The sequence below is a fragment of the Ischnura elegans genome, chromosome 1, assembly GCF_921293095.1.
Source record: "Ischnura elegans chromosome 1, ioIscEleg1.1, whole genome shotgun sequence".
Lineage (NCBI taxonomy): Eukaryota > Metazoa > Arthropoda > Insecta > Odonata > Coenagrionidae > Ischnura > Ischnura elegans.
Window position 1 is genome coordinate 63955566 of NC_060246.1, and position 23603 is coordinate 63979168.

The 23603-nt window shown below is 37.6% G+C and overlaps 1 protein-coding gene across 4 annotated transcripts in view; it reads right to left on the reverse strand.

Annotated features, from left to right (window-relative positions):
* Positions 1 to 23603, reverse strand: part of LOC124162164 — a 90045-nt gene that overhangs the window by 8037 nt on the left and 58405 nt on the right. For 2 of the 4 annotated variants that reach the window (XM_046538611.1, XM_046538603.1), the window contains exon 2: positions 19446 to 20075. In XM_046538611.1, coding sequence (XP_046394567.1) covers positions 19446 to 19727 — 282 coding nt within the window. In that variant the 5' untranslated portion in view covers positions 19728 to 20075. Of the gene's footprint in view, positions 1 to 9721; positions 9734 to 12366; positions 12550 to 17559; positions 17799 to 19445; positions 20076 to 23603 lie in introns of those variants that run through there. The other 2 variants (XM_046538586.1, XM_046538594.1) reach the window with 2 other exon arrangements.

The window sequence follows — 23603 nt, forward strand, 5'->3', positions numbered from 1 at the left end:
CAGTCTACTTATAGTAGTTGTTATATTTCAGTTAAAAAATTTAACAAAAATATCCAAGACAAGTGTTTCAAAACGTTTTCAACAAAAAAGACATATTTTTTGATATTTCTTTAACCCTGAGTTTACGATTTTGTTACATTTTATGTGGTGTTGTCTCTTATTTAATTATTTTTTATATGGTTTGACTTAAATGCTGTTCTTGTGCTCTAAACCACGAAGGTGAATAATATATTTGATGCTTTCAAGACTTAAAAATTTCTGAGCTTGACCTTACAATTAAACATTTGTATTAGAAAATGTTGGGATGTGATATGAAGGAGTTCAACCAGGTAGAACCTATAGCAGCTGAAAAAGATATCAGAATACCCAATGAAAAGGTACGGCTAAAATGCAGAAAGCCCAGAAGCCTGTCTGTTCAACTCCTTTGTTGCATTCCTCTGCCCACTCATTTTTTCATCCCTGGACATGGGTATTACCATCTCTGATGTAGTTTCCTTCCCTTCTCTCACTGAATCCTAATACTTGCTATGTTACTGTTGTTGCTGAGTTGATTGCATTCGATTTGAGGCAATGTGAGAGACAAAATAAGTTGCAATAAAAACAGCCAAAGAAGCAATTTTGCTGTCAGAACTGAATTTATCATCATCATTATGGTAATTTGGTTGAACAGACCATAGGAGAGTCACAAAAAAGGACTCGCCATATAAATTGAGATTTTTTTTGGAAATGGTAGAAACTTCGTTTAGAAGACAAAGAGAGAATAGACACATCTGATGGCTGATTTTGTTTCCGCATTTTTCTACTTTATCCTCCTCGTTGATGTAATCTCATTCATTTGAAGACATTTGAGTGCTCTGTTACTTCAGCAATAATCTACTGAATATTTACCTACATTTATGCTATCATGAAAGCACTAACCACCCCAAATATATGTTGACAAAAATGCATACATATTTTAAAATGGAAAAATAGATAAAAATTATTATGTTTTTGATAATTGCATGGACGACTATGACTTATAAACAATTACTCTCTGTTTACAACATCCACAATGCTTGGTACAGTCAGGATTCTTCTGAGGCTTGTTGGTCTCTTAAAAGTGAATTTTTCCATGATAGGGTTGTTGGCCTAATCCTCAACCACCGATTCAAATGGATGACTGAAGAGTTCACTAAGGACTATGGAGAGTTCTCACTTGCCAAAGGAGGACAGTGTATATGCAACACTCATAGAGGTCTTCATTGGGGTAGTTCTTACTTTCTTCATCCTCATTTGTAGACTAAATAAATTTCAAATGGTCTATCATTTAATATATGATAATGATGAACTGCAGGCAATTATACTATCTTCTCATTGCAATGAAAAACTGATTCTTAATTATATGTATGAGGAATTAAGTGGGTAATCACAGAACATCTTTAATTACCAATGGGCATTTTTTTAATCCCAGTGTTATTTTAGGCATTTATGCTGCACAGGCCATTACTACTTGTGCTACAAAGCTGAAAACTCAAACCTGAAACTCACCTGGAGATTAGTGCAAATATGCATATGCTTTAGAAACACGTTACTTTGTCATCACTCATCAGTATTCACTCATCATGCACACCACTTTTATTTTTAGGTTCTCCTAATTAACCAACTAAATTGTGGATCATTGATGTGCCACATACAAATTAAAATTTTATTTTTGACCAAGTACTTACTACACACAACATTAAAATATCTCTGTGCAATTTACTTTCCTTTATTTTTTATTTTATGGGATGATAATATCTTTTTAAAGTAATAATACTTGAGGAAGTATGATCACCTGTTCATTTGGGTCTCTGCCAAGTTACACAGTTCACCAAGAAACCATGAAACTGAACATTAAGAATACCAACACATTCTAGTGAAGCAATCATCACTTGTTTTGTGTTACATGTCAAAGAAATTCATGAGGATGACCTTTGCATAGAAGCATCAGTAACTTTTTATATTTTTCTTGAATTTAATGATATTCCACTGTACATGGTCCTTTTTTTCTTTGTGTAAATAACCTACTCCATAGCCCACTAATAGCAATGACCAAAATTTGTTGGCAATGCTATGATTAGACAACATGGCAATGATGAAGAGAATGGATAATTTGGTATGCTAGATGCAGATGCCTCAAGTACAATGATTTTGTGCTTGTTTACCATCTCAAAAAATGTATTCTCCTTTACTGCAGGTGTACTGTCATTTTCAAAAGTTCAAGGGCAAAGTTTGTGGTGACACTTCTGCTTTTCAAGAAAATTTAGTTTCCCATACTCCTTTTGTTGTCCTTAGTTATGCACCACAAATATTTTGTTTGCGCTTGAGTATACATTAACTCGAATGAAGAAGTTTATGAATAGAATATTATTGAAAATATGTCATTCTCTTTCAATTTATGTGGGATTTAATAATTATTTTGTGTGAATTTACTGCATATATGCCCTGGTTTTCACCTTTGGTTTGTATTTAATTCATTATAAGACTTGCATTGCAAGGAGCTCTCCGTGTTTATAAATGGAGATTATTTCTTATTCATATTTACCTATATGTGATATTTGCTGGAGTGACTTGAGTTTATGATTGCTTTTGGCTGAGAAATTTGAGGATAAAATTCCTTCTTATGTACAATGGGATTTCATTTTTGCTGGGTGGTCAATTCATCCCAAAATTCTGTGTCAGTAGGTAGAGACAATTAAGGTATTATGGCAAAGCAAGGAGGTGCACTTCCCAGAAGTTTTTTTATTATATTAAAATTAAAAAAAATGATAAAAATGTGAATCAAGAAAATACACTATAAGAATTCCACTTCCGACTGTGCAGTGGCTGAATGGAAAGCATGTACCCCAATGGAAATGAAGGTTGTGGGATTCAGTGGTGCAGCGAGGGGGGTGTTTTGGGGGATAAAACCAGAGCTCAGAGAAATTTTTAAGTTTAATCCATTTTACTTATTTGGATCAGTATTGCATATAAAATAGTGTTAGGATGTATCAAATATCCCTCAGAAAGCCGTAAAACTCGCCATTTTGAACCATTATTCTTAAATTTTAGCTGGAGCAGGGCCCCCGCAACTCCTGCTTACCTTGGTGGGTATGCAATACCCCCCACACCGTTAAGTATTAGTTGCGCCTAAAACCCCCCCTAGCCTTAATTCCTAGCTGAGCCCCTGGTGGGATTTGGTCCCCATCGCTGGATACTTTGCTCATAATTTTTTCAGTTCATTTACTCGTTTTATATTTATTTACAGATTTATAATCATTGTGAAACTGCATTGCTTAACCCATTTCTACCCAGAAAACTCTGTTCTTGTGATTTTGTTGATATTTAGGTGTTTTGCTCCTATGGTCATCTTAAGCTATGCTTCATAAATATTTTGGTGATGCATTCATCAACCAGTTTTCTCAGTGGCCAATGGGCGGTAACATGCCAAAATCTTATGGGATCTGTTTTCTACCAGCATAAAAAAAGGATAAAATCTTCAATGAAAGCATACTTTTGGATGATGGAGGGTTAAAATCATTTTTTCAACATCCTTCTATTTTACTTCTTCTATACTCTGCAACTTATTTATAGACTCTAGGCATCCATGTTGGCATTCCGATTTGAACCCGTCTCTTACAGCAAGTGGAAGTATCTTTACCATATTCAAAAATAAACAAATAAAAATATTATAATAAAAGTAAAATTAGATTAACAAAACATTAACCCCCTGGGCTGCAGGAGTTCACGATTTTAGCTGCCAGCCAGTGCAGAAGAGACCTCCCTGTGCAGGAGGCACTCCCTGCCACGAGGGCTGGTCTGGTACAGTTAAGCCCCTTGACAGTCCTTATGGTGAGGGAAAGTGCCCGAGCACATGATATCCAGGTAGAAATAAAAATTTTTGGTAAAAGCCGCAGTCAGTGTGCAAAACATATAGAAACGTTCCTGCACTCTGAGGATTATAGCAGGATGTTTGCAACAATTTGATAACAAGTGCATAGTATTTCATCTAGAGACTCACATGCTCAGAATGGTTGCAAGAAGCCAAATGGCTATTCTGGGCGGAAATAGGTTGACATACTTTTTTTTTAAATGGTAATGAGTCATATGAAAGTTAAGAATTGGGGAAGGGTTGACACATCATTTTTATAAATTGCTGCAGTTTTAAGGTTAGGAAAAATAGGGTAACCCATCCGTGAAGGGTGGATGAAAACCCGGTGTGTGGTAAGGTTTAAGACTGGCACCAAGGGGTCATACATTTCATATAATTATTGTTAATTTATTTATCAGTTTCAATTTATGTAGGTGTTAAAGATTTGCTATATAATGAGCACCATATTCATAACCGGCTTCAAGCTGTGGAGGATGTGTTCAACATCACAAACCATAGGATAGGGATTTGGAAAAGTGGATAAATCAGATTTAGGAGCATGATATGAAAAAAATATTAGTTAAGTATTCAGTGAGGGGACCCAATCGTACAACCTTTATTTCCACTATGGCACCTGTTCTCCACTCGGCTACTGCAGATGCGGAAAGAAGTAAAATTCTTAAAGTTAATATTTCATGAGACAGGCTTTTATCATTCTTAAACTTAAAATAATCAAAGTTTCTGGGAAGTGTGCCTTCTCTCTTTGGCATAATACCTTAATTGACTTTACCTTTTGTCACAGCATTTTTGGGCTCAATTGGTCACCTGACAGGTGCAAATTCACATTGTAAGTAAGAAAGAATTCTTACCTCAAATTTCTGCTCCAGGAAAAAAGTGGTAACTTATTTTTTGGGCAAAAGTGATCGTGCAATTACTGAAGTCACTTTGGTATGTATCCACATATTAGTAAATATAAGCATTAATCTTCATTAATAAACAAGTAGAGCTCCTTACAATTCAAGTCTTATAATACGAATATTCTAGCACAAATAAAATACATAATTGCTGCGGGTAACCAGGGACAACAAAAAGTAGTAGAGAAAGGAGTAAGGGAAATATTTTTCTTTACTCCTTTTCTTACTATTTTCCTTACTCCTTTCGAAATTTCCTTGCAAAGCAGAAGGGGCTTTACAAACTTTGTCCTAAAACTTTTGAAAGAGACTGTACCACAATGGCCATTGCTAAAATAAAATCATGAAGTATGTCTGCATACATGAATGTAAATTTTTAACCTTTTGATTACTAGATCCCGTACATTAACAATCTAATCTCCTTGGTTGCTGCAAACTTCTATTCTTGATACCAAGTTTTACTTTTAAACAGTATTAATACATATTCTATGTGCTGAAACAAAATTTATCAAACTATTTATGCTCAATCATGCTACATAATCTTGGGTTTTCATTAATAATAGTGATAGGATAAACTATGTTAAATAAATTTGTCTTGTGAAGTAGGTAATATTGGTAACGTCCTTGCCATCATCCTATAATGCAGTTTTCATGTTTGCTGCCACCATTTTAGTCTGATGTGTATGTTGTTGTCAGCCTCTGTGTGATCCTGTGTGCTCCTCACCTGTTCATTGGTGTAATCATCGTTGTCATTCTAAAATTCCTTGATCTTATGTCTATGATTTTTTGTTAGTAGGTAAAAATCATTGTTTTCAGCATCTTTTTCTAGGACTTCTCCTTGTTGATAAGTCGGTTGTGATACTTAGTTTAGTTATCCTTGAAGATATCTAAGTATCATCTTTTCTGGAATGAGTTATCGAATGGGCCACTAAACATCATCTCACATTAACTCTCCTGGTTGTGAAGCTTTCTTTCTCATCTCAAATGATAGTCTATGAACTTTACCTCTATGTTCATTGAAACCATTATGCCCAACTCTCTCTAAAGCATCTCCTTGACGTGTCTCTTGTCCTGATGACCCCATCTCTTATGGTACAGCTGAAAGAATGAAATATCTGTCACTGCTACATTACTTCTTGTGCAATATCTGTAGGTATCACTGTGATGTCTGTATTGAAAGTTGTGCCTCTGACCTTACCACTTCCAAAAATGACCTTTTGATTGTAGACTTGGAATCAGGGATTAATTACAGTCGAGTATAACCGGAATCTCCCAGTTATGTTATCAGCAGCAAGAACAAGTAATAAATCCTTTGAATTATGTGGAACCTATCATAAATTTTTTAGTTTCAGCTACAGAGTTTTGTCATTTACTTTAGACAATATCTTGATAGTCCTTTTCCCACTCCAATAATCTTCTCCTTGCCAGTATCCTTGACTGGGCATGGATAGCTGAATTCCTAAAATCTGGTAAAATAAGCTGGGGAATTTGTAACATACTTTGTTACTCCATTTTTGATTCACCAATTTGATGAATGTATCTACGTTTGCCTGCCCAACCGTATAGTCAACACTTATGTCACCGGCAGTGTCGACTGCATTACTGTGTGCAACATTTGTGATACTTTGCCTGGTTTTCCATTTGAAATCCATTTTATGCCATCTTTCATACATTAGTCTCTTATTGCAATAATTACAGAGGTTTTCTTTTCTTGAAGTTTTAGCACCTGAATTTGAAGAACTAATCCTCTTCTGCTTGTCCGGTTTGACTGTGAATCTGATCTCTGATCTCTTGATTGAATTTCTCACTACGCATTTGCAAATTTCTCTCGAACAAAGCTGCTTAATCAGTTTGTCATTTGCTTCGTCCTTGGTTAACAACATCCAACTTGATTTCAAAGGAGCATGGTAAAATATACAAAACTTTACAAATTAAAATGAAATCAGACATCTCATTCTCACCCTTTGCTTTAAGGCCCATGTAAGTTTAAATGGAAGAGCAATTTACAGAAATTATGTTGAAACCATTACCAAGGACTCATTTAAAGATAACATATCAGTGCCTCAACTATGGGGGGTGGGATGAGGGGATAGATTCCCCCCCCCCCCAAAGCCTCAGAGAAATGAAAAAAAAAAATATCTAAAACATTTGTCTTGTTTTAAAACTAAAAAGTTTTCCAGGGGCGGATCTCCCCCCCACTAACCCACATCCCCCAAAGAATATTCCTAGTTACGCCACTGTTATGTATGATAAGTACAATATGACATAAATATGCACATTTAATTGGTTCTTCAATGGACATGGTTTTCACTCTAATATAATTTAATTAACATGGGTAAGGTGTTTAACATAGGTGTTTCAATAGTGTCAGTTTAAAGCAACAGAGGAACGCATTGGATTAAGAATGTAATTAATTAGATATATTAATTAACTATCCAACAGTTTTGGAGCTGGAATTGGAGCTTTGTCTGAATTATGATGGATATTCTGTCTGATTGTTATGATTATTCTAGACTCTTTTTTATTGATATTGATTTTTTTAGTGATATTAGTGGCAGATGTAGGGTGACTGGATATCAACATAAACACTGATTTTTTGCTAACTCATGTACCTAAATTCATCTAAAGGTTTGAGATACAAAAGCAAGTCCGATATTTAGAGGAATAGTTTCATTCGGATTAACAGAACTCATTTAAATATGTATTTGAATGTTTCTTGGTGTTAATATCTATTGGTTAAGTTAATTATTTAGTTCACCCAAGAGAGTAAGATGTGAGGAACTATTTAGATGAGAAGTGTATTTTAATGCCAGAGAATGTATGGTAAATTGGTGTTCTGTCATGTGCTTGTTTCATATTAGTTTTAAATTTATTATGTTGTCAGATGGGCACATTTTGGGTGTGGAATGTGATTTTAAGTAATTTTAAGATGCTTTCTTTACTTATTTTAATAATATAACAGTGAAATTCCAGTTAAAGGTAGGTAATAAAATAAATCTTACATTTCCTTTCTATGTTTCATCAAGGAATTCCAAAATCAATGCTACAAGTCTCTGATTTATGTGTTTCTACAAATATCTGTACTGTAAATGCTGAGGATATCTTGAAGGCATCTAATATACTTTTCACATATATGTCTTCACACAATGGTTATTTGTATGTAGTAATATCTAATCTAATTTTGGTACAATAATCCTGTATTAACTAAGCTAATCTAAAGTTCAGAAGGTAGTTTTCTATGTATCATCAAGCACTAAATCTAAGGACATGCATATCAATGCAATCATTTGGTGGTGCTAATGCTCCCAAGTTTCTGTTCAACAATATTTTACTGCTCAATGTAATTTTTGATTTAGGTATTTTATCCTGTCACTCAGTCAATTAGTATAATCTTATTTTAAATGTGTGCCAATAATTGAGTCTGCATGGTGAATGATAAACCAATATATGATGCTTTCTCCTCATGTATTCTATTTTTGATTCTGAGTAGCAGTATTGCTAACAGAAATTACAAAAAAAAATTCTATTTCTGATCAGTGGTAATTAGGTGTGCATTGCAAGCGACTACATGCAGGCATACGTATGTAGCATGCTGCTAAGGGAATTTATGTAGTAAAATGTGAAGTGAGTGGATTCTAAGCAATAAAACTGACATACAAACATTCAAATATCTGAGAGCACTCACTAGCGTACGTATTGCATGGTAAATGAGGAATATGAAAAATGGTGAGGACAAAAATCATTATTTGATAATTATTAACTGAATTGTATGATTTTTGGCATGATAAAAAAGTGCATATAGGTGAATAATTATTTTCGATTAAAATTTCTTTAGACTTTTATTTGAACTGAAAAAAAAACATGTGTAGCAGGAAAAATATCATGAAAATTTAACCCTCCATTTTCACTGTCTACAAAGATGTTAGGAAAACTAGAATTTTATATCTATTCAGTTTCATTTCTTTCTTATAGAATTATTCCTGTTGTGTTCAGTGAAGGAGACATTTTGAAATTGAAATCAGTATTCCAAGTCATACTCTAATAGCTTATGTTGTAAGTTTTTACCTATGGTTTTTCTCTGATTAACAGTAATTTGATTTTCATTGAAAATATTCATGGACCCATGAATACTACTAAATGTATTTTTCATACCAATTGCCAAAAGTACTAATGATTTTTCTTGTGGTACATTATATACATAGGGTTCATGTTTTCATTAAATTTGGCGCATTGGAATTTTAATCAACTTAAAATAAAAACTCCATATCTATCCTATTTGAATTATGAGTTAGAATTGATATGGCATATCCTTTCCTTTCAGTTGTTCTTTGATGAAAGGCAATTTGGCTATCAGCGCACTCACTTCATCAGTGTATGCCATGAATAATCCATTCTTGGAATTATTTATGGCCTACAATTCTCAGCAAGAGGTGAGTGTAAGCTAAAGAATCAATATTCATTCTTATTTTAAGATTGCTCTAGGAATAGTTATAAGTAGAAATGTATCTTATCTACTATTCTAATTACATATAATGGTAAATTGTCAATGAAATGACGTGTTTCTTGGTTATTTCATTAAGCCAGAAACATTCAATTTTGAAAACATAGCTGAATAGACATACAAGATGGTGTGAATATGTATTGACGATTTTTATGAAAAAATCTGTTAAGCTTGGTATCAGTAATAATTCTTCAATTTCCAACATATACCCTCTGAAACTGTGATTCTTATCATATAAAATTTTTGGTTTGTAGATATTCATATTTATTTTTTCATATGCTGATGCCATTAAATACAATAAGTAAATAACTGAGAGAATTTTCTTAAATTAGAGATTTGTACATAAATTTAATAAGATATTCTTTGCATGGTGCTGAAATATCACAGCATAGTGATATTAGCGGTAAAATTCATTCCTGTTTGAAAGGTATATTCACTTACCTCTTCATCAGACTGTAAAGGAAAATATTAAATCTTAATGATCATATATTATTGAAAAAGCCTATTTAAAAAGGTCAATTTGAAAAGGTGATGGTATTCATGCACTTAACTTTCATCATCAGATTTGTAAAATCTTTCCATTTTGATTGTTGGAATATTGTAATTCATTATATTTCCTTATTGAGGATTACAAGTCCTTTCATTTGGCTTCTTTCTGACATTGCAGTTTATTACACATTCTGTATAAATTTCTGCCTCCGAAGGCCACTAAAATCTGTTCAATTTTCATTAAATGATAAGTAAAGAGATCCATGTTGAGATTTATACTACTTATTTCTTTGCTGTGCACCTCATGAAAATGTCACTTTTTGAAAATTTGAGTCCTCAAGTATTAGGTTATGCTATAAACATATTTCCAATTAAAGCAATAAAATGAGCTGGCCCAATGATATGAGTACAGCTGTCTGAGTGATATGTAAACCATTTTATTTTACTAATGGTTCCCATTTATTTAAATGGACTTGATAGTGGAATTTTCAGCTGGTGGATGTGACACGGTCTTTTTATGCATCTAAATTTCATATATGACTTAGTTTCTAAGCTTGAATAGAATATTTTCATTGCTCTGTGGCACGAGGAGCTTTATTTATTCATTTTCTAACAATGGCAATTTATTTGAGATCCAGACCATGTAATCAATAAATGATTGGTTTAGAAATATGTATTAGAAACTGCATTAGTTGTCATAAACCAAGCTATTTTACCATTGAGCCTTTAATTTTGGTAACTTATTTAACAAGACTTGCCCAATTTCAGTCACTCTGCAGTTTGTAAGGGTTCAATACAGAACAACAAGATTTTCTCATATTTCACCATTCACCAAGTTGAGGAAATGGAAACTTGATATTCAGATTCTGATAGCAATAGAAATTGTCTTTCTGTGAAATTGATCATATACACATTGAATGTGTAGTTGACAATAGAAAATTTCATGCTTTTTGCTAATGGCAAGGGTTTTCTCTACTATTTGTTTTCTGACCTATAAACACTAAACTAATTAATAAATGAGCAAAGTGAAAAATTTTGAAGCATTATTTTACATTTCATAGGTACCTATCACATTTTTGTGGATATTGATAATTTTTTATTTCTATGCCTCTATTCTATGACTAATTTTTCAACTACTGTTGCAAACTGATATTTGTTATTGTCATATCAAATGGACTGAGTTGGATACTTAGAAAATATAACCGTTTCTAATTTTTGCATAGTCATCAATGTTGAATAATTCACCATTAAAGACTATTCATAATTATTAATGTGAATATTATTACCACAAGGTTTGAAGAACATTCCTTTTTCTTAAAATCTGTGACATTATTTTATTCAAGTGGGAACAAGCCTACAGTCTCTTTGATTGATAAAGGATTGATAAATTGTCGTGTAAATATGTCATAAATTGGCCAATAAGGTGCCTTGTTTTGTCACTTTTTTCTTGGAGCCATAAGTAATAACTGGAAAGATTATCAATTCATGTGGCGATGAGGGAGATGTTAAATCTATCAGAGTTGGTCCTGAAATCTAAAGAAAAATGAAAATAATGGAAAATTAGCCAGCCAGCATTACTATTTTCAGTAGCTTTCCCATCTCTTTGACATATCTAAAATATTTGCCATGACTACTATGGCAATGACTAGAGAATAACCCTTCACTATTTATGTACTGCAAAAATGGAGAAAAACAATGATACATGCTCTAGGTTTCCCCTTAGGTTCACAGAGGTTACTAATAATGTCAAGTAATTGGAAAAATTGGCACATAGCTGATGCTTCTGCACTTTAAAGCATGGTAATTTTGACTAGACCAAAATTGGTGACAGTTTTGCTGTTGTCAAAATTTTGAGAGATAAGGGGCAAAAATTGTGATTGTGTCAAAGTAATTGAAATAAAAATCACAAGTCTATATCCAGAGGGATTGGCAAAATTTTCTAGGTATTGCAATTTGATCCAAAAAATAAGGGGCAAAACAAGGGTGGCCAAATTGGCCAAAACTCATCAACGCTATTCTGATTCATTTAGGAGTTTATTTTCCACGATTTTTTTTCACATAGATGTGCTCTTTTGGGGGTAGATAATTTCAATCATTGATTTGTATCATTTATAAATAAGATTAGTTACTGATTTGAGTTCTGGCTCCTGTAAAAAAATGGATGATAAATAGAAACATAAGCCTTTTGTGGTAGAATGTTGAAGAAGATGTGCATTAATTTTAATAATGCTGTGGTTGGAACTACATTTGTTTTCCTTGAAAAATCAGATTATTTAAGATAATAAAAATTTCAGTTTTAGTCAACCTTATATTCAACCCTTAGCAATTGACATCATAATATCTGAAGCTAACTTATTTTTCTACTTTTCCTGCTGCAGGCACTGAATTGCTAGTATGTACAAATTACACTGGTATCTATTTCACTGGAGTGATTTTGTAGTGAGTTTGTTTTATCCCACCTTATTTACATAGTGATAATATTGTTTATCATCCAAATTTAGATGCAATAGCAATGAGGACTAGGAAAGAAAGGTATTAGGGTTAGTGGTGTCCTGCCCAATACTCCCTCTTGCCTCTCCCTCAGGCCCCCGTCTCACCCGGTTTCTCTTCATCCACCGGCGGTGGGCCTCGGAAGCTTTGCATCTGTGGCTGGCTGCCGCGTCTGTGAGTGATGGTCGGGTGTGGGGGAGACTGCTTTGCCTTCTGGCTACAGCAGTTGGCCCCAGGCCCTGGGACACTGCTGCCGTGGCCCCTCTCTGCTCCTGCCATGCTGCTTTGCCCTGTGAAAACTCATTAATATTATAACTATTTGTCTTAAAAAATAAACCACTAACACACAAATAGACTTAGATATTTAACATGATGACCAATAAGGAAAATGAATGTGTTGGGCCATTGATTGTATGGCTCATTGATTATTTCATAGTTGTATTTCTATTGAGAATTGTCTTTAGTATTTAGCATTTAAATACTTGGTCAAATTTTTGTTCAATGTTTTGTTTTTGTTAGGTATTTAAAACATGAGTTACACAGATCTGTAATACTTAGCTGGTTACTTTTTGAATTCAAAGGCTTGGCACCAGCAAACTTTTTGTGTTTATTTGGAGATACTATTAAATTTTTTTGGCAATGGATTGAAATGCATGACAACATTTGAATAAGTTACTTAGGATCTTAAATATTTTGTTCTAAGCCTCTTAGGGTTACCATCTATAATGAAGTGAATGTTTATTGAGTGACAGAGTGACCTTTGTGCCTTATGACCACCTTCAGTGGCTGCGATTTCAATTTATGCTAATCAAGGAATTTGATTCAGATAGAAGTAGTGTCTCATTCATGATGTAAAGTTATTAATTTAATTTTTCCCATGCATAAATTTTATAGGGATCTAATATTCATTGGAAATTAAGAAATAACATATAGTAGAAGCTGTCAGTTACTTCAAGTGGAGTAATGGTTGTGCATTTCTCATTAAACTTTAACTAAACTCAAATGCTGCTCATTTTAGTCCACTGGTTCAATCTGCCAATAGTGAGTTGCTATTGTGAATTTCATTTTTTTATGATAAAAATGATGCTCAGAATCACTCTTTGACTCAGTTTAGTATGTTTAAAAAATTCCAGCCGCATAATCGAATCAAATATTCAATTGCAACTTTTGAGGCATATATTCCTGTCGTTGATCGCTTTGTTTTTAAAGACTGTTAAGCATTTAAGGTTCCTATTGCTTGTCTTTAACAGCAAATTATATTTTGGTTCTCATGATGCAATTAATTTAACGAAATGCTTAAAAAGTAATATGGTAAGATGTCTGTGTTTTGTATTCATTTTGAGTCCTTTGCAATGTTGCATATTGATAAGCTTTATTTGCTATATTCAAATTTATTTGCTGATTGAAGACTTCCATATATCAAAATAAGTTAAAGTAAGGTCACTTGAGTAACAGTTTCAGCTTTTGATTCAATATTCATTTTTAGAGGATCGGATTCAAGTAGACACCAAGTGATAAACGGAATGGTATCTCCATGTGAATACAAGTTGACACCAGAGTCATATGAATTTGACATCTCAGTGCTACCTATGTTCTTAGAAGAATAGAATAGCGTTTCTATAGCTAATATAAGTTTCTTATTTTAAAAGGTGAGGAATATTAAGAATAATTCAGGAAACTCAAATTTTTAAATGAATGTCTCTCTTAGAAGGCTATAATTTGAACTTTTCAAATTAGTAGTAATTATTTATTTTTCTTTGCCTTTAATTATTATTTTTGGATTTAATTCAATTTTGTTTTCCAGGGTACTTGTGAATGACAGCATAGACTGAGTTGTATGCAGGCTCTATGAAATCTGGAAAATATAGAACCTGGTATGTTTTGCCTAGTTGTTCTTTCCAGAAACCTATGTTCTTATTCCTTTACTGAGCTACTCCTACTCCAAGGAATCTAATTTATTTATCATGAGACTTTTCCCTACAACCTAATATTCATCCAATGAACTTCTTAATTATTTTAAACCTCCTTGCTATTTTCTTTGTCTTTTCTGTTTCTGCTCCCTTTTACATGTCCATCTCTTAAATGACCCAAATATTACATTATTGGCATTTATTTTTATCCTAATTTTACAATATACCTGGCATGTAGGAGTATTTTAAAATGGATTTGAAAAAGTCATATGAATCCATCTATGCATAGTCGTGATTTCATTGAATTCAACAATGGGCGCTCAGAACAAATTCAAACAACTCTTGCATAATCTTGAGTAAATGTGAAAAACTAAATATTGCATTTGGGCGACAAGGGTTTTTAGTGCACCAGCCGTTTATAGCATCTAAAGAGTGATTTTACGCATCTTACTTTTAAAAATAAATAAAACTACAACGCATCCTAAAAGCTATGCAACACACAATATTGTCATGTATCGCGTGTATATAAGTTTCAGGATACAAAGCGTTTTCCCATTATGACGGTATATTTTTAAAATTTATCTTCACCAACAGGAAATAAGGCGCATTTATGGTAAGCTAACGGGGAAGCTAACGAGCAACATCGTAGGACGATCAGAAGCACATATGCCCTGGACAATTTACCTTGGGAGGGGAGGGGGGACTCGAACCCGCAACCCTCAGTTCTGCAGGCGAGGTCTTTATCCTGCCGCCACAGAGGTTGGCAAATTTTCCTTGAGCATTCGAATGGTGGCATTTCAAGGAAACCATTTCGAAATAAGGGCACGGTCATAAAAGGCCATAGAAGGGCTCACCAAAGGCCACTCTGTTATTTTTAGGCTGAAGGCCAAACTGGAGTGATTCATCATGATTTTATAACGCTTGCAGCCAAGAGTTGAATGGAGTCTCTGTAATGTTTTTCTATGTGTGCTATCTAACGTTTTTTTCTGGTAGTTCATGACTAATAAGTCAATTTTTAATTCTGATGGCGGCTAACTGTCTGTAACTTGATCTATGGTTGTCTCAGTGCATGACGGCATTTTTCAAGACAAATAGGCACAGCATTTGCGACTTTGAAATTATACTACATGTTAGTGTTCCTTTGAAAACTATTGATTAATCGTTGCTTGCTTAGAGGCATTCATTTTGGCTCATTTCAATTCAAACTAGAATGATTGATTATTATTTATTTATGCCAGAAATTCAATGAAAAACTAATCTAGTCTCATTAAAAATTAACGAGGACCGTTTTAATGCTGATTTTTTCGGAGTGTAGTAGTATTCTCGCTAATGATGGGGCTTCTTTTATATTTAATACCATGGTGGGGGATCGGGTTGGTGTGGTGGATAGAGTGTTGGCTTCCCACCCCTTGGGCTCGGGTTCAAATCCCGGCGGTGGCAGAGAATTTTCGGAGACTGCCCAATCCCTGCTTGGCTGCTATGTGGGGGATATTTCAAGCGCAATACTCCGTCCGTCGGATGGGACGTAAAGCCTTGGTCCCCTTGGCGCCTTTCGTGAAGAACAGGCTAATGCCGACGTCGGGTTTCTCTCCACCCTTCATTACCTAACCTTCCCTCTTAGCGCAAATGACCTAAACTGTTGGTCGCCTCCTCCAAATACCATACCATACCAATACCATGGTATTTAATTTTCCTATCCTTTAGGTTGCAGATTTTGTACTTGATGGTTTCAAGTAAGTGAAATTAAGGTTAATTATTATTGGGAAAGCGTATATTCGCATTTAATTTTCTTGTTTGATGGGAATTTGTAAACTAGGGAGCACCCTTTGAAAAATCCTCATGCTATAGCTTACCGTTAATTAATGAAAGGTCAGAGGATAAAGCTGTTATTAATTAATAAGTATCATCGTAAGAACTTATATCTGTACTATGCTTAAACTAATATTTGAATATCAATCCCTTGTAATGGATTAAAAATTCAATGCGCTAAAGCGATAGAATCAACTACTGGAATGCTATTACGTTGCTCTTGATAAAATTTGTTGTTAAAACTCACCGCATCCATAAAATTTTAAGGGCCACGTATCCACTTCGATTTGATTTATACGGTAACCTCTTCACCATTGGCTTAGAAAACCCTTTTGTTAGACTTTTTGGCGGAAAGTTACCAGTGGGCATTAATGGAATGTAATATATTTTGAATCGTTTTCATGCTCCCGTTTCACTTGTTCTTCATTTATTTCCAAGGAAACGGACTAATTTTTCATATAAATAAGAGATATTCATTCATCTTTGAGTTATTTGCGTTTTACATGTTGACTTTCCCTTTGAGAACCCAAACAGATCGTCACCTATGTACTCGTTTGCTTTCATCTCCATTCGTCTGTTGATAATCCTCAGTACCGATTTTGTGAAATTTAGCTAATTGTTTTATATTCTTTGCATTATGCGGCTTTCTTCATCGAATTTGAAAAATATTAATAGTTTTCTCTTAATAAACTGCTCTCGATATGTCCTGCTTACTAGTTTGAAAAATCTACTTCACCAACGTCTCTCAAATTTTCAGGAGCACAGATGGGATGTTGTCCGCGACGACCGCTTTCCTTTCCGTCGCATAACAGAGGTCTCTTCCTATTTCCACGTCTAAAATTCAATGTCTTGAAACTTGTTTGAAGCTACTGTAATTAAGTTTTGCTCTGAGGTTGAAGTTTTATCTAATGCTCAACGAAGTGGTGTGACTCATTGAAAAAATTAAAGCGAGATTGTCTTGTAACTGCCTAATATCGTTTGGATAGTAATCATTTACGCCATCAAAAAATTTCCGCCCTAGCTATGAATCGTTCTCTCATATTTATCATACCTTTTTGTTGAGCTGTATGAAAACAGATATGTCATTTTTGATCAATATGTATTTGCTGAGAAAATCACGCATCCTGTGAATGAGTTTTTATAAGTATATATTTATTTTCCAATTCAATCGAATGTGATCAGATTAATCCTATTATTTACTATGAAATGATGCTTATTACGATTGATAGCGGCGGCATCGTTGATTCTATTTTACATTTAGGTGGCAATATAAGCCGTTCATCGAGCATCCTGTTAAAAATTCACGTTGATGATTTCGAATGAGATATCCCCGTATGCAAAGACTAGCCTTTTATATTATCATCGCTACAGCCTTCTTCAAGGGATAGACTTGTGAAAGCCGCCCTGAAACAACCTGTGGGATATACTTCCCGCATGGCGAGTGTGCTTGAGACGGGGCAGTCGTGGTCGGTGGTGCTATGGGCGCAAGGTAGAGAGGGACGAATCTGCGCGGAAGGGACAAGGTGTGTGAGAGCACGAAAAGTGTGTGTGGAGAGGTGGGTGGAAGGGTGCGAAACCTACCCAGGTCAGGGGTGGGTATCGCGGGAAGGGCGCGATCTCCCGTGTTGCAACGTTGCTCGGAAGTTCGCTCCTGCCCCGCGGCTTCTTCCGCCTCAGCCTCTGCTTCTCCCGTATGAGAAGCGCTGCCTGCATGCTCGCCACGGTGGAGGTCATGTGGAAACGGAGGCCGAGGGGCCACCAGCCTCCGGCCTCGCCTCCTCCGCCTCCTCACTGCTAAACTGAAAACCCCTCTCCTCCGTCTCGTCTTTCTCGCCTCCCTCCGCCGCCAACTCCTGGTCGCCTTCCCCGCCGGCCTTGGCGGCGGCCGGCGCCGCCGCTTTCGGCGCCGTCGTCCTCCGCTGGAAAGACCGTCCGGGGGCGTTCCCTCCCTCGCCCCCGGCCACCTGCTCCTCCGGTTTCCTGGGGCGGCGGGGGGGCAGGGGAGCAAGCAGCGGGCCGGCCAGCTCCGCCTCGCCGGCCTCCTGCCCGCGGGCCGGGGGTCCCTGCTCCTCCTCCTTGCGGACGTCCCCCGGGCGGACTTTTCGTTGCGTCGGCCACATGGTCGTGGGGTGCCGCGAAGGATCGGACGGGGAGAGGACGGCAGTGGTGATGTGGGTGCGGTCGGAGGCCGTCGGGCGCGGCGGTTTTGAGGAGAAAATGAGCGGCGATTGACAAGATGGACATGAAAGGCATTAGGGGGAGGGCGGGCGGAGATGCTGCCGGACGGGAGCGCTTTCGCAGGCGGATTATGCTGATTCCGCAGAGCGCTGGCGCCGGCCGAGGGGCGGGCGCGAGCTCCCCGGTTGTCAGTTCCCCTACCGTGGGGACCGCTGGAATCGCTTTCGCGCCCGCGGAAACGCCCCCGAGCGCGACAGTCACGATGTGAAAGACGAAGACGCCGATCTCTCCTTCCGAGTTCCGGGAATAGAAAGCACCGATAATGCACTTCGTATCTCATCCTCATAGTTGTCGAATTTTATCGACAGGGAATTACGTCGCATTTCTCGACAGATTGTGTCAAGGAGCCGAATGACAACCGTTTGGTGTAATAAAATCCTTATTTGTTTCTTGAGAATGAAATGAATGTGATATTAGGGGAGGAAGAATGGTATGAAAAAGAGGACAGGCTCGAGTGGTTTTTAAGAAAGAGTTAGAAAAGAACACATAGGCAGTGGAGGGGAAGAGTAGTATTGGAGAAAGGTAAGGCCAATTATACGTACGCTCCTGGTGCCATTGATAAGAATACATATACAGATGTCCCATCATGCAGGCTTGGAACGAGTGCGCCGTGCGATACGACTTGTAATGCCACATGAAAGCGTGGGATGACATCTCAACACACGTGACGCCACCTATTCCTACTGAGTCGATGTTCGCTGCTTCCCTTTCGGTCCTCCTGAAGGGACTTGTATTTAACGTGAAAGCTATTTTACATCTCTTTAAATTTTACTTGATATTTAATGAGGCATGTGGTCGGAACTTCTTGGGTGTCGCTCTGAAAAAAAAGGCTGAGTTTAGATCTTCCCGGAAATTTCAGCCGAGATGGGTATTAGCAGCGAAATTCTTGCCTTCTCGCTAGGAATAGGTCGGAGGCGGAGGTATGTTGGGCTGCCATCGTATTCGTGCCCATCAACTCTGCCAAGCAATTTACAACCAGCTTGCTACACACGGGGACGAGGGATCTGCGGGAGTTGAGTCAACGGTAGACATCATCGATGTGTAGCCGTCGGTGCAGGTGAACACACACGCACAATTAGACATTTATGCATCGTAAACTTAAAGGAAGCACGCAGTAGAAAAGGGAGGTGGGTGGGTCTCTTTCTTTGTCCGTTGGTAGAGGGAGAGAGAGAGCGACAAAGAAAGAGGAGCAGACATGAGAGAGAAAGAGAGAGAGAGAGATCACCGACCTCCGCGGGCACATTTTGCCACGACATCTTCCCGTTGGCGTGTGGAGGCCGCAGTCCGTGCGGGTGGTGCTCCCCTCCGTGGTGCTGCGCCGGGTGGTGGTGCAGCTGCTTGGGGTACCTGGGGAACCTCTCGCCGCTGCCGGGCGCCGCGCGGACCGCCGCATGGGTGCCGGTCGGAGGAAGCCCGCGCGCCGCCGGTTCTCCCGCTCCTCCGCCGCTTCCCTGTTTCTTGACGTGCTTGCGTGCCTGGCGGATGGCGATCGCCTGTCCGGCCGCGTACATCGCGGCGGCGGGTTTGGGGGTGGTGGTTGTGGGGGACGGGGGGCGGAAGAAGGGTTCGGGAGGCAAGGGGGTCGGCGAGCCGGTGGCGGCTCAGGTGGGGGCGGCGCCCTAGGGCCGGCGGCGGCGACGGAGGGAGGAGCGGGCGGGTCCGGAGGCGGGAGGGGATTAGCGGCGGAGCGCGGCGAAGGCGGCGGCGGAGGTCTGTCCCGTCAGCCAGGCCCACCCAGGGGCCCGACGACGGGGATAGCGCTCTGAGCGCGGGCCGCCGCCTCCTCGTCCGCCCCGGCCTCCTCCTCCGCACCTCCTTTGGCTGCTCAGTCCACGGGCCCCCGCTTCCTGGTGCGCTCTCTGTGCCGCCACCCCCGCGGGCACCCCACCCGAAGCCCCCGCAGCCCCCACAAAGAGGAGGGTCACGCATGCGACACACAGACGCGCGCACGTTTCATTTATTTTTTTCATTTTTTTACGAGGACATCCACACAAGAACACGCCAGCGCAGATGTTCATGCAGTTTTGCCAAAGGATGCGGGATGAGCGACGCATGTCGTGTATGCGTGTGAATTTATGCGTGGTACGTTCGGTGATCGTGTGAAGGATTTTTAAAAAAGGTAAGGATGCGGGTGCATTGATATTTTGTGAGCGCACGTGCGAGTATTATTTTTTGTATTAAAATTTTCATGTGCGGGTGAATTGATTGTGTTCATATGGCGTTTTTTGTTGTAGCAAGGGAAGGATTTAGCGAAAGACATCAAGCGGAATAGAAGCGGCGGGTTAGGATGTAAAATTTTGATTGTTGTCAGTGGATTGGTTGTGGAAAGCCGTTCATTCATGTCATGTCAGTCGTTATGAGAGGGAGGTTTTTTCATTTTTTTGAAGGATTAACCCGAAGGAGAGAAATAGAGCGAAAGAGAGAGAAAAGAGAGAGAGAGAAAGGATTGAAAGTAGGAAGAGATAGCACAGGGATTGCGGAGATTAAAGTTAGGATGTTACATTACGCGAAATATAATGAATATGAGTTGTTATTGGTGTAAAATGAGAAGGAGTATGGGTAAATATATTGCATGGGGTTTGGGATTTTTGGCAAACGCCGTGGAAGGCGTGGTAATTAAGAGAGAAAGGAAGAAAGAGAAAGAGAGAGGAAGAGAGAAAGAGCACAAATAAGAGAGACAGTAATGAAGAGCTTTAAAATATTTTTCTAACTACATTTCGCACAAAGGGAACGAACGTCAATAAATTATTAAAAACCAGATTTGCGTTCCCCATTACTGCACGGAATCCTTGACAATAGAGAATAGAAAAAAATGGAAATGTCCTCATTGGAGGCTGTTTTGACAGCCTTTTCGTAATTTGCGTTCCGAGTTGAAAATACTGTATACCTTCGAATGGGTGCAAACAGAGTTCCATATATATATATATTTATATTGGTATAGCCACACAATGAGTGGGTAAGGTGATATACAGTCATGCAAAGACCCAGGCGGTGCTCGTGGTAACATGACGGAGCATCACGAAGCGTGGGAAGTCACAATGCGGCGTGCCGGTGCGGACATGTATGTAACAAACAACAAGTATGTATTTATATATGTATACATACATATATATGTATGTATATATAATGCAGATGCATGAAATCAAACAGATAGGCGGAAGGATGGAGATAGGAGAGGTATGATTGAAAGATACAGACAGACGAGAGAAGAAGATGGACATTCAGTATCGCATTACAACAAAAAATAAAGGTTTCCAATCCATTTTGGAGATGGAAGGCAGCTACACTCGGCATTGGCGGTGACACAGTTCGATATATACATTTTTCATATGTATATACGTGCGTTGGACAGCAGGGTTGGATAAATAGAGAGAGCCAGAAAGATAAGTGAATTTGGAGAGAGTGGTGAGAAGGGTAGAATAGGTAACACTCTTTGGAAGCAATGCACGAAATGAAGAGGGCGGGATCATTTAAAAGGTCAAAATCCCCGGAAGCTTATGCACCTCTAGGCGATGTTTACAATCAAGGAAAGAGCAACGATCCTTGCGTCTTCCTCCTCATCGATAGAGTGATATAATTTCCATTAGGGTACCATAGTTCTTAGAATGAAAGATTGCTCAAACAGTATTATTTTCATGGATAGGATGAATTGCTGTGATGAATGTATAAATATTAATTATCTATAAAGAGATAAATGAAATCCATTACACGTTCATGGTTAGTGTGAAAATTTATCTTACAACATTATCATGTCATTCTTGACGAAGCTTTCTTTATACCACCACGAAAATGGCAATAGTGATATTCAAACTTTGAAATTGATTGTTGTTAAAAAATTTGCATTTGAGTAAATTCGCTCATATTTAGCAGATATAATTAAGGCTTTTTTATTGAGCAATAAATTATGATATCATACTTGGATTTATATTTAAACCAACGTTTTCATAGACTCTGAGCAATCAGCCCCCATCAAGTTAAGATATTTTAAGGAGCAGTTTAAGGTATCCGTGCTGCATTCACTGATATGAAAAATTCGGGAATGAGGAGTGTATAAAGAGAATCACCTGATAAAAAGGTGAACTTTTTCCCATTTACATGATTTTAACCCGTGTTTTTTTTTGTGGCGTTCGGATACGGTGAAGTAGGAATTTGCATGATTTTCAAAGAATTAGTAATTAATTCCCTACGAATTATCATCATTGTAATGCTTAGCGTTTTTATGATTGTGTTACTTTTAAAAGTTATTTGTTTGATTTTATACATTCTCTATTAGTAGCTGGTTTCGCTGATAGGTAAGTGGATTTGGCCATCATCCTCGTAAAAGGCGTTGAGTTCATAGAAGATTTGTGAGGAATAGATCATTGACACCAACATTTTATTTTTAGTTTTAATCACTTTTATCTTCTCTTCAATTAATAACTCCCATCGTTGAAATTTACTGAAAATTGCGGCTGAATATCTTGTTTTAATTAAGAATGTCTGATTAAATCTGGGACGCTGGATGATGATTTCACCTCCAAGGCAAATAATTTTCGGTAAATAGTGAATATATGTAATTGTAATCCTCTTCGAGATGAAACAGCTTGTATTTGGATATGACTTCTCAGAAGTTCGAGTAAAATCTGATTGAACTTCTTTTCAAAGCTCGTTTTTTCGGGGAAAAATTGTGCTCTTGCGGGAGAAACATTCAATGTTCGCTATTCCATGCTCCCAGGATTCTTCTTCGTTGAAGTTCTTCTCTTATTCATTGTGTAGTCAATGTTTGCACCTCTTTAATGCAGTAAATCTGGTTATCTTTCATCTCAAACAATTTTTATGGGCATAAATGGAGTGCAGTTTCTCTTCTCTCTCACACGAACTTCGAAATACTCTTTTTTGGATACAAAAATGGAGATGAGCATACCCTGCCTGATATGTAAGTCTTTTAGGCGAACTTATCTCACGCTAGTGATGAAGCAAATCAATAAGCATTTGAGCCCTTAGTATTATGCACGCGGCAATCATGAAAATGTTTTGAATCCTTGAGTTTCACAACGCAAGAATTAATCCAGATTCCGATTGATTAGGCAAGAAGCAGCTATTGGTAGAGCGTGAATACGTATTGACTCTTTGCCTAAGCACCTCTTTTAAATAAAAAAGTTTATTAGTTTATTAAAAATTAGTTTATTATTGAGTGATTAAGGAGAAAATTCTGAGAAATCAGTGTTTCCAGGTTCATTATTGCTACCATTTTCGGGAAACTTGGCTCAGGATTTACCTCAAGCCAAATATTAATGTCACCATGTTTGTACACAAATATGAAGTGCAGAACAATGAAATTTGTGAAATATTTCAATAATTAAACCTTTCTTCTTGACGGTAACATTTCATTAACATTTGGTAGGTAT